This window comes from Populus alba, chromosome 17 (assembly GCF_005239225.2).
Source record: "Populus alba chromosome 17, ASM523922v2, whole genome shotgun sequence".
NCBI classification, from domain to species: Eukaryota; Viridiplantae; Streptophyta; class Magnoliopsida; order Malpighiales; family Salicaceae; genus Populus; species Populus alba.
In genome coordinates, this window is record NC_133300.1 from 18,981,002 (window position 1) to 18,993,325 (window position 12,324).

The 12,324-nt window shown below is 36.8% G+C and overlaps 1 protein-coding gene across 1 annotated transcript; it reads right to left on the bottom strand.

The window, feature by feature from the left end:
• Nucleotides 1-5,277: 5,277 nt before the first annotated feature.
• On the bottom strand, nt 5,278-11,922 carry LOC118028965 (NADH dehydrogenase [ubiquinone] iron-sulfur protein 1, mitochondrial). Its single transcript, XM_035032715.2, has 5 exons — nt 11,325-11,922; nt 9,372-9,618; nt 7,835-8,129; nt 6,721-7,095; nt 5,278-6,460 (listed from the first exon to the last, which is right to left on the bottom strand). Exons 1-5 carry the CDS (start codon nt 11,725-11,727, stop codon nt 5,561-5,563), a joined length of 2,220 nt encoding a protein of 739 aa, XP_034888606.1. The 5' UTR covers nt 11,728-11,922; the 3' UTR covers nt 5,278-5,560.
• Nucleotides 11,923-12,324: the final 402 nt, after the last annotated feature.

Genomic DNA, 12,324 nt, shown 5'->3' on the forward strand with positions numbered 1-12,324 from the left:
GGGACCAAATTGAATTTTCGTCATCTTCAACCTCAAACCCAGAATTTCAACAGATCACCTACTGTTATCCCCTGATTTCTAACTCAAATTTCACCATTTACACAATTCATAACTCAAAATCATCACAATCTTCTATAATCAACTAAATCATCAATTAAACACAATAATCAACCTCCATCATTCAATTTAATTCATCAATTTAAACCAAAACACAAATTATCAAAACCCTAACATTCATCAAAACTGAAATTAAAGCTTAATTAACATATTATACACATTAAACAACCTAAATCTTACCTTTTTAACTTATTTCCTCAACTCCTTTCCTTTTTCCCTTATTTCCCCCTCTTTTCTCTTCTTCTTCTTCTTCCTCCCTTCTCTCCTGCCGATTCTCTCTCAAAATTTTCAGATCTCTCTCTTTTTTTTTCTATTTATATATCAACTATTTATCCAATTACAACTATACCCCTCATTTAAATATAGTTACTCTTTAAGCCTCCAAGGGCTTTATTGTATTTTCCAACTCATTTATTTCAAAACATTACAATCTCCCCACCTTATAAAAGTTTTGTCCTCGAAACTTAATAGAAAAGATTGAATACTTACCGAGATTATCGAAAAGATGAGGATACTCCTCACGCATCTTATCCTCGAGCTCCCATGTCGCCTCCTCACGTGAATGGCCTTTCCATTTCACTTTCACTGAAGCTATGTCCTTCGACCTAAGCTTCCTCACTTGTCGGTCGACTATAGCTTTCGGTTGCACCTTATAAACCATATCATCCCTCAAGTCAAAGGGATGAACCTCTAATACATGTGATGGATCTGACATATATTTCCTTAACATGGAAACATGAAATACCAGATGAATAGCAGACAAGTTTGGTGGTAATGCTAACCTATAAGCAACTACCCCAACTCTCTCTAGAATCTCATACGGTCCAATGAATCGAGGACTCAACTTGCCTTTCTTCCCAAACCTGAATACTCCTTTTGTAGGTGATACTTTTAAGAACACACAATCACCCACTGAAAACTCTAAGTCACACCTTCTTCTATCCGCATAACTTTTCTGTCTCCTCTGAGCTGTTTGAAGCTTCTTTCTAATTACCTTAATCTTTTCTGAGGTAATCTGAATCAACTCTGGTCCCATTAGTCTCTTCTCACCATCCTCAAACCAACAAACTGGTGATCTACACTTTCGACCATACAAAGCCTCATAAGGTGCCATCTCTATGCTAGCCTGATAATTGTTGTTGTAAGCAAATTCCACTAATGGTAGAAACTTACTCCAACTAACTCCAAAATCCATAACACAAGCCCTTAACATATCCTCCAAGGTCTGAATAGTCCTCTCAGATTGACCATCTGTCTGAGGGTGAAAAGTTGTACTCAACTGCACCTTAGTACCCATAGCTTCTTGAAATTTCACCCAAAACCGCGATGTAAACTGTGGACCTCTATCAGATACTATCGAGATTGGCACTCCATGGAACCGTACAATCTCACTAATAAACAATTCCGCCAACTTTGCATATCCATAAGTAATCTTAACTGGTAGAAAATGGGCTGATTTTGTCAACCTGTCAACAATCACCCATATCGAATCATAACCCTCCTGACTTCTAAGCAATCCTGTCACAAAGTCCATTGTGATCCTTTCCCACTTCCATTCTGGAATCAACAATGGTTGCAACAATCCAGGAGGTTTTTGGTGTTCACCCTTTACCCTCTGACAGGTCAAACACCTAGAAACAAAATTTGCTACATCAGCCTTCATCCTATTCCACCAATAACACACTTTAAGGTCTTTATACATCTTGGTGGCACCTAGATGCATTGTGTAAACTGTCTGATGTGTCTCTATCATCAATTCTCTCCTTAGATCATCAACATCAGGTACACAAAGCCTATCCCTATATCTCAGCACATCATCATCACCAATCACAAAACCTACAGCCTTACCCTGCTCAACCTCATTTCTAATCCTGAGTAGTGAATCATCTTTCTTCTGAGCTGCTTTTATCTTATCAAACAAATCTGACTTAACCTGAAAATGAGCAATCATTGCTCCTGCTTCACTAAGATCAAATCTGACTCCTTCATCCACTAACTCATGCAGCTCCTTAATCAAAGGTCTTCGTACCTCCTGAATATGAGCTAAGCTCCCTGATGATTTTCTACTCAAAGCATCGGCAACTACATTTGCCCTACCCGGGTGGTATTGTATGGTACAATCATAATCCTTTAGTAGTTCCATCCATCTTCTCTGCCTCAGGTTTAGATCCCTCTGCTGAAAGATGTATTTCAAGCTTTTGTGATCTGTAAAGATCTCACAAGTTTCACCATACAAGTAATGCCTTCAAATCTTCAAAGCAAAAATCACAGCCGCCATCTCTAAATCATGTGTAGGATAGTTCTGTTCATGCTTTTTCAGCTGCCGTGAAGCATAGGCAATAACCTTGCCATGTTGCATTAGAACACATCCTAACCCCACTCTCGAAGCATCACAATACACTGTGTAACCACCAAAACCTGATGGTACTGCTAGAATAGGCAATGTAGTCAATCTCTCCTTCAACTCTAAGAAACTTTTCTCACAAGCTTCAGACCACTGAAACTTAACATTTTTCTGCGTTAACTTAGTCAATGGTGCAGAAATTGCTGATGTCAGTTCGGAATCTCGTTTATATCACTTCTCTTCAAATTTCATGGATTCCCAACGTGAGGGAGCTTCCCGATGGGTTATTGCAAAATCATACACTTCTTGAGGATTTACGAATTTTTTATCTGCAAAATCTACAATCTTTGTCAAATAAGGTATTAGATAACCTTTCTGCTCTTAAAAGCTTGTCGATTCAGTGGTGTGATGAACTTGAAAGCTTGCCAGAGGAAGGTCTTCGGAACCTCACTTCTCTGGAGGTTTTACACATAGCTGATTGTGGAAGATTAAATTCTTTGCCAATGAATGGGCTGTGTGGCTTATCTTCTCTTCGTCGCTTTTTGATTCAAGGCTGTAATCAATTTGCATCCCTAACTGAGGGAGTGCGACATCTGACAGCACTTGAGTATTTGGGGCTTTATCGATGTCCAGAGCTGAATTCATTGCCGGATAGTATCCAACATCTCACTTCTCTCCTATCTCTAGTGATCTACGATTGTCCAAATTTGGAGAAAAGGTACGAGAAAGAGAGAGGAAAGGACTGGCCTAAGATAGCTCACATCCCTGACATTGAAATCAACTGAAAAGCGATCCAAGAATCCTTGAATGGATTGGACGCATCAACATTGGAATGACGGGGACATTGGGGATTGTAATAGATTACAGCAATTGGACTTTTTGGCATTGCATTTATGGGTATAAAGATTTTTTCTTTTGGTGAAATTGTTGTTCATGCCTTTTCTTTCTTTACTTAGCCTTGTAAATAACGAGAGCGAGACCAAATGAACCTTGAGTTACCATTACCTTGTACTTGCAATTCTACTTCATACTATCTTTGTTTGTCTTATTTTATAAATCATAAATATCTTCATTATGAGGATCTTCTGGTGTGTTCTTGATAACATTTAGCTAGAACTCTGAATTCTGATTTTCCTAGTTGAGGCATCGACATTGAAATCAGGTTGCTAGAACTCTGAATGCATGTCCTGAGAAGTAGAACACCAAGTAGTCATCTGCCAGACATTCCTCCAGAAGCCACTTTAGGGCATTCTGAAAGTTCTTCGCAGGAACCAATCTATAATCAGATTCTCCTTTCTGAAAATCCTTTATGGTTTTCATTATCAAAGGAAATGATAGTAATGTCATCGATCCATAGCCATAGAAGGAAATGAATCGAGTAGGAAATTATGCTGATGATGCAATTCTCGTTTTCTCACTGATGAAATACTGGTGAGAACAAGATGTTCTGTTTCCAGAATTGATGTTACTAATCAGCAAAAGTGCAGGCTTCCTTGGTTTAGCGTCAGAGGATGACATAGAAGTGTGGCCAAAGGAGGAGATGACAATTCAAAGATATTATGGTACTAGACTTTGGATGGTGAGTAGTCAACTGATGACCATTTGCTGGCACCTATTGGAATTACAGGATCCTCTCTGTTATGCATAATCACCCCTGCTAATCTGGCTGTAACATCAGCATGCATAACCTTGATGAAACCTTCAATTATGAGATGAAAACATAAAGATCAGGTAAATGCTCTACGAAAAAAAACAAGATTGACTTGCATTTTTAATTAATCAATGCACTTAAAAGACAGTGCTTAGAACTAGACTAATCAACTAGTCTTGAGCTTGATTCTCCCTGATTTATAAGAAACAATAAAGAAATGCCTTAACAGATGCCAATGGCTCCTCCTTTTAGAATTTATAGGTAAACAGTGCTGGTAACATCATGGAAAATCTTTCTAACCTCATGTCCAACCCCTATCATCCAATCAGTTTGACTAACACCAGTTGTTACTGCAACAACTGGTGTTAGTCATGGAGCCACTTTTAGCACGCTTCAATTTAGTAGATGCTGTAATAATATTATGAAAATTTGTTGTGGAAATGCTGATTCTGCTTTTCAAGACGATACCAAGTCTGCTCATGAACTTGAAAGAGTCACAGGAAACTGATATTACTGGTCATGGAACTTGTAGAAATAATGCTTCTGAACATCTATGAGCAACAACAGCAATTTTAGATGAATTTAAGGAGCAAAATAAATAATTACTCTTGTTTTATGAGATGTTTCCATGATCAATGTGCAACACGACGTGCTTCAAATATCTCCAATTGTTTTCTTTTTTGTTGTTTTCAAATATCTTCAAATACCAAGTCTGCTACTCAACAGCCCTTTTTTAATTTGATGTAAAATCCAATGAATCGTGTAATGCATGAAGGAGGTAGGCATTCCTTCTTCATTGCTAGATTGTCCCTAACTGCCAAAGTAGCACCTTATAGTTTGCTAAAGTGGGACAAATTGGGGTCCATACCGCATAGCGAATGGGTTGAGATCATGGCAAGATGCTTAAGGGTAAGAAGCTACAGAAGCTTGCAATGGAGATGGCAAAATGCACTCGTGGAGGGTTAGAGACCAAACAGTGAGCTACTTGAAACTTGCTAAAAGGAAACTCCTTGAATATGGTTTTCAACAGTTGTGAACAAAGAGCTTATCAAGTAATGAGGAGACAACCTGCTTTTTTAATTAACACGCTAGCCCACCATGGATAAGAAATAACTAAAAAGATAACTTCACTCCACGAGGATGTTTCTTTATTAAATAGAATTGGTGAACAAAAGTAGATGCTGCCGCAAACTGGAGCATCTTATAAGATTGAGCCAAAAAAAACCTGGGAAGTCCAGTGTCTTACACACAAAAAGGTTACAGGGAAATGCTATTACATTGGACATGTTACAGTGAAATAAACAGAATCCAAAAGTAACCTTATTGGATGTACTTCCAAAGTTCCACAAGCTTGCCCCTTTGCCAAACAAGGCCTTGCACGGCTTGAATGATTATACAAATAAAAGTGAATTTGCAAGTTTTTTGGAAAGATAAAACAAATCAAGAACTCACTTCTTTAGCAGCAGTGAACTGCATTGAGCCATTATCTTTGATGCCCTGGTAATAGAATCAGTCATATAGAAATTTTCTATAGCAGCCTGGAAAGGAGCTGAATTCATCTTCTGATTAACCTCAGGCTTCAATGAAGCCCAAAAGGTAGCTGGCTCTCTCTCGTCCATGCTCAAGAGGTTTGGTGCAACAGTGCTAATCCGAGATCGGACAGCCCCAATTGTATCATAGGGCAACTGCACCCCTGCTACCTCGGAAAGAGCGCGAATTATCTTCCAATCATCCCTGGAATCACCAACTGTTGGAACTGCAGGCAAAGTCTGCTGCGCACACCCTTCTGTGTTTTCATATGTCCCTTCTTTCTCACTGAATGCTGATGCTGGGAGAATTACATTGGCACGGTACACGCCTCGGTCCCCATGGTGCCCCTGATAAACAACAAAGGCATCACTTGGAAGCTTTTCCAAATCCATATCATCAGCACCCATCAGATACACAAATTTGGCGCTCTCAATACTTTGGATAGATTCTGGCACAAGTCCAAGGTCAAGTGCTGCAGCTTGGGCAGCATTGAGAAGCAACACATTGAAACCATTCCAATCAGGTCTTACAACATTTCCATTTTTCGCAATGGTTTCAACAGCAGAGAAAATTGCATCCTTGTCTGATCTCTCAAAGAGTCCAGCACCAACAACTATGGCAGGGTTTTTGGCATTTGAAAGTGTTGAGCAAAATGGGTGGCAACCCTCTGCAATTTCAGTAAGAGTTTCAGGGCCAGTGCCTAGATGCTCACAATCATAGTTGAATTCTGTCGGAGGGCCAACATAAGCAACCTTAGCATTGCTTCCTCGAACTGTCTTGCGGATTCTGGCATTAACCATGGCAGCTTCTACCCTTGGCTGACCATTCAGCAAACAATATATGAGATAATGACAAAGTCTCAATCAATCCAAATGCCTTGGAAACAAGATTATTTTGAAGTCAATGTGGCAAGGAAAAAGTGTAAAACAGTGTACAAGTGCAAAGAACAAATTCAAGAAGTCATACAAACAGAAGACAAATTAATGGCTGTGAAGTCATACACAAAGAAATAGCACAAAGCACAGATGAAATCTAAGAGTTCCATTCTATAAATGACTAAAAATGTCCATACGATTACCTGGGTGCCAACCAAGAGGAAAACATCTGCATTCTCAAGACCACTAATGCCACAGTTCATAATATATCCAGATCGAAGATCAGCATTTGGGCTAGGTCCATTTCCTTCACACCACACATTATTTGACCCCATTTTGTTTAAGAAATCTTTCAGCGCCATCATGGATTCAGCATCAGATAGTTTACCAGCAATCCCCACTATTTCCTCTGGTTTAACTTGGTGGGCAATCTCAGCAACCACAGCTAAGGCATCATGCCAGCTCACGACCTTGAAGCGCCCATCTGTGCCACGAATCATAGGATCATTTAGCCTCTGCCTCTTTAGACCATCATAGCAAAACCGAGTCTTGTCTGATATCCATTCTTCATTTATATCCTGAAATAGGCCAGTCCAAAATCATGAACAGGCCTTGCAGTCTTGTACACCAAAAAACAATTAAAAATCCATGACATAAAAGCAGAAATTATTGATCTTTTTTTCTTCACCTTTTTAATCTATTATAATCATAGTAGGATATTTAAAACAGAGTATATTGAAGTGCTTTGCCCCATAATTAATTTATGTAAAATACACAACAAAAGAGCCAGAATTAATCAGCTTGATTGTCTTCTAAGTCATTCACTTGAAAGAAATCAAAGCAATAAGATCATAAATCAATCTGTTAAAAGAAACAAGTTAAGAGGACCCAGTAGTCCTTCACAAACTGAAACAGCGGGTCTAACATCACTGAACATTAACTTATTTTGCATAACATAAAACTAGAATAAACACAGCAGCCTACTTTTAGAATGCTACAATTAAGCTGTTGATCTATTCATACCCTCTCAAGCAAAGAATCTACTAGTAAATTGATGGATTTTGTATAGTTTAACATTTATTGAACTCATAAAATCCTTGTCAACACCAGAACGAAGATAAAATGCAATGCCACTTGGTAAACCTAATTGCCAAATATAAAACAATAGCCTTATTTCCTATTCACAAAAAATTCTGAGCCCTTCAAAGAACAAGACAAATTTGTTTTAGAAGGAAGCAAGTTGACATTTTGGTTAGCCCAACCAAAAAAATATCTGAAAAATAATGAAAATAACACACTGCAGTGCAGGGAGTCTACCTCATTTAACCGTGGAGTGATGCGCAGGACCTCTGGACCTCTGCTATCAATCCGGATGTTGGATCCAACTGCATCAGAGACATCAATGGTCTCTGTACCTTTCAACTCCCAATTTCGAGCTTTAAATGCAAAAGGTTTTGAGGTAAGGGCTCCCACAGGACAGATATCTATCACATTTCCAGATAGTTCACTTGTCATAAGTTTTTCAACATAAGTTCCAATTTCTTCTCCACTGCCACGACCTAACATGCCAAGATCCTGAACCCCAGCAACTTCTGTTGCAAACCTCACACACCTGTAGGATCCCAAAAGAATATTTGAGTTCACATCATAAGATAGCACAGTGTGCACAAAACTATAATCAAGATGTATAAATGCTGACAGAAAACAAGAACAAGTTGATGGCAAATTCCAAAGACATCAACTGCAACTGCAACTACAACCTCAACCATTAACAAAGCTTACAGATCAACTAATATTGCAAAGCTGCATTCACATGCAATTACATCAAAGATTTATTACAAGTTTATGGCAAATTACAAAGACATCAACTGCATCTTCAACCATTAGCAAAGCTTACAGATCAAATAATTTGGCAAAGCTGCGTTCACACGCAATTACATCAAAGATTCATTTTTATGCAGTACCCACAGCACATGACCTAACTTGATCACATCACTAGAGTGAAAAAAAATCAATGAAACAACATATGAAATGCTAAAATGGATTAACCAAGAAAGTAAAAGGAAGATTATCCAAGACCAACTAAGTTGGTTAAAAAGAAAAACACCAAAACCTGTTGGCTTCTGAACAAGTTAATCATAAAAGGGGGTAAAGGATAAGAGTTTTTCCATTGTATGCAGAACTAATTTAGGAATTATTCTATTCATCAATGGGGGACATGCCACATAAATTTCTTTCAAATGTATTTAGAACAGGGAGAGGTGACAAAAGCATGAAAACGCAAACTACTAGATGTCAAAGGAGAACGCATCTAAGAAACAGAACAATAAAAGAATATTATCATATTGAATAGAGATTGGATTTCTTGATATGTCAGAACAATGGCAAGGATTACACTAGCTTCCTTAAGTGGAAGACTGAAAACAGAGATAAGAAATCAAGTATGAAATGAGCAGTGGAGTCTAACCCAATTTGCACCAAGTAATCTCTTAAAACCTTAATCATGGGGTCAAAGTCCAGGATTCAAACCCTAGCAAGGTCTCAGTGTATCATTCATCAAAAACAGAAAAGAAAAATCAACCACAATGGGGAATAATGGAAAATGACTCACTGACAAGATCTGGTAACTCTTTGCAGCATGAAGATTTTTGTCCAAAGTATGAAATTTATCCTAATTGAAAAGGCTAAACAGAAGTAATTGCATTGCACTCCGAAAGTCAAATTATTGCTTTAAAGAATATGCACATATATGCTGTCATATTCCACGCTGCTTGCACAAAAAAATAAGTCTGATGATTCAAAATAATCATGTTCGTATAATAGATAACATGAACAAGTGGTTTCAGAATCAAACCTTGTACACTGAATGCAACGAGTCATCACAGTCTTCACCAAAGGGCCAAGATTCTTATCGACAACTGATCGCTTCACTTCAGTGAACCTGCCACGATCAGATCCAAATGCCATAGACTGATCCTGAAGATCACACTCTCCACCTTGATCACAAATTGGACAATCTAATGGGTGATTCATCAGCAAAAATTCCATAACCCCTTCTCGTGCTTTCTTTGCCACAGGTGTGTCTGTCTTAATCTTCATTCCTACAATATAAACCCTCTGATAAATGAAACATCATTAAGAAATAAAACATACACTAAAGAGAATACATATTCTTAAACTATGCAATCCTGAAACTTCAATCAACAAATTAAGAAACCAAAAGATCCTAAAACAAAAGATTATGAAACAAAAGGGAAAAACTAAGGATACATGCGAATTCATACAAAAAGCTTGCATCATAAAATAGCCATTTCTTATAGTTATATAAGTAAATCAAAATGCATTTGCATATACAATGCATGCCATAAATCAAATCTGAGATGAATCATTTATGTGTGTGTGTGATGAAGCTTTTAAAGTAGCAAATGAATCAGAAACATTGACATTGAGAGCAAAAACAAACCAAAAAACTAGAAACATTAAATCAATCATAATAAAATAAAAACAAATTTTCTGCTGAGCACATGGCAAGAAACTAAAACCAACTAGTTTCTCAGTCACAAGACCAGAAAACAAGGAAAAATTCAAAAGAGCAAAAGAGATCACCTTCAAACTTGAAAAGGTGAACTAAACAAAAATGAGACAAAATAATACACATCTAAATGAACCTCTAGGGGAAGAAACAAAAAAAAAAGCAACGAGAAAAACAATAGCTTTAAGAACAACATCCAACTAAAAACGAATTACCCATCATGACTTGTTTGGGAGAAAGCAAAAATCATAAATAATAGAATGTTCAATATATCAAACAATTAAAGCACAACATAATCTAGACCCCCAAATGTACCACATTGTTACATTGCATTTCATACTCAAGGCATCTAAGACACAAATCTATTATAACAAATGAGCAAACAGATGCCAAATTAAAGCTTATCCTTTTTAATGAAATGATCCATAAGATTCCAATTTCCAAAAAAATAACACCATATATAATAAATTAAATCCCATTTTCGATTGGTAAATGGATATCCAGAACTAAATTGAAAACCCAGTTAAACCACATGAACACCAATTACCACTTAAGCCCATCAAAATCACACGATCACCATTTCTACCAATAGAGTAATTAGAGAACTAAGAACCCAAATCACAAAAAGCCAAAAGCCTAAACCATCGATTATCAAAAATGTTCTGTTCTTCAATCAATAATCATACAAATTGCACTCATTTTTACCAAATTAAACACCAAATAAACCAGTTAAAAAATCAAACCCCAAAGAAGTCATAAAAACCCAAAAAACAAGTTATATAATGAACAATTAAAGCAAAGCCCCAAATAAACAACAAAAATTTCCAATCTTTACTCAACATCCACGCAAATTACACTCATTTCCACCAAATTCACCATCCAGCTCAAAAAACCCAAAAAAGAAAAGTCCAACACTCCAAATTCTAATTAAAATAAGCCAAATCACAGACATAAATTATCATTCATTTCTACCTACAAAACAAATTAAAAAAACTAATCACTTCAACAAAAAAAAAAATCACAAAAGGGAAAAATCCTAACCATAAATTACCAAGAATTTCCAATCTTTACTGACAATTAAAACAAATTCCACTCATAATTAAAATAAAATAAAAAACTAATCATTTCAAGGAAAAAAACACAAAAGGGGAAAATCCTAACAATGAATTACCAAAAAATTCCGATATATACTCACGATTAAAACAAATTCCACTCAATTCCACCAAATTGACAATCGAAATTAAAAAGCCAGATAAAAAAAATCAAAAAACCTACCAGGAAGAGCAGGCATAGCGCAAGAAGCAACAGGCTTAGGACTCTTCTCCACTTCCACAAGACACATACGACAGTTCCCAGCAATCGACAACCGACTATGATAACAAAACCTCGGAATATCAACACCAGCAACTTCACAAGCTTGTAACACAGTCATCCCTTTCGGGATTTTCACTGGGTACCCATCAACAAACACTTCGATTGCATCTTCCGGGTTCGGAAAGTGAACTCGGGCACCACCCAATGGTGTTCGCGGCGGAATACCAGGTGTTGGGTCGGGTTGTGGGGCGGTTGCGGGTTCGGGTGATTGAAGCTCCGGTTTGGTCACGATGGAGCGTAGAAGAAGGGTTCGGGCTGCAGTTTGAGGTCTTAAGAGCCTTGAAGCTAATAAGCCTAACCCCATTTTGTGTTACTTTTTGAGATCTCAAGTGTTACTGGGAAAGAAATGGTGGAGAGGAAGAAGGCGTGTGTTAAGTGTCAGCAATGGTTTATGAAGGAGGATTGTTTACGTGGAGGATGATTTGACCGACCCGGATCTGTTTGGGGTGGATCAATGAAATATGATCATACTTGGTTTTTCATTAATGGGGTTCGAGGAGTTTTTGCTTTTGAAAGAGAGTACGAGGGAATTTAAAAAAATGTTTTTGTTTTGAAAAATTATTAAAATTATTATTTTTAATATTTTTTTATGATTTTGATATTAAAAATATAAAAATTAATACATTTTTTAATTAAAATATTTTAAAAAAATATTATCCTCCATACATCAAAACACTAAATACTTTAACTTAGTTATTCATCTTTTGATCAAAGCCAAGCGTTAAAAATATTAACCCAAAATTGACCGGTAATTTAGTCTAACTAATCAAAATTTAAATTATTTTTTTAAGAAATATTTTTTCAAAAAAAATAAAACAAAATTATTTTAAATAATTAGTATTATTTTACCTTACTTATCCTGGCTTTGAATTAAATAATAGATTGAAATGAGAACCGAGTT

Coding starts and splice junctions, on each gene's coding strand:
- LOC118028965 (XM_035032715.2), bottom strand. CDS start 11,727: ATGGGGTTAGGCTTATTAGCTTCAAGGCTCTTAAGACCTCAAACTGCA. Junction 9,619..11,324: donor CGCTATGCCTGCTCTTCCTG/GTAGGTTTTTTG, acceptor TTTATATTGTAG/GAATGAAGATTAAGACAGAC. Junction 8,130..9,371: donor CGTTGCATTCAGTGTACAAG/GTTTGATTCTGA, acceptor GGGATCCTACAG/GTGTGTGAGGTTTGCAACAG.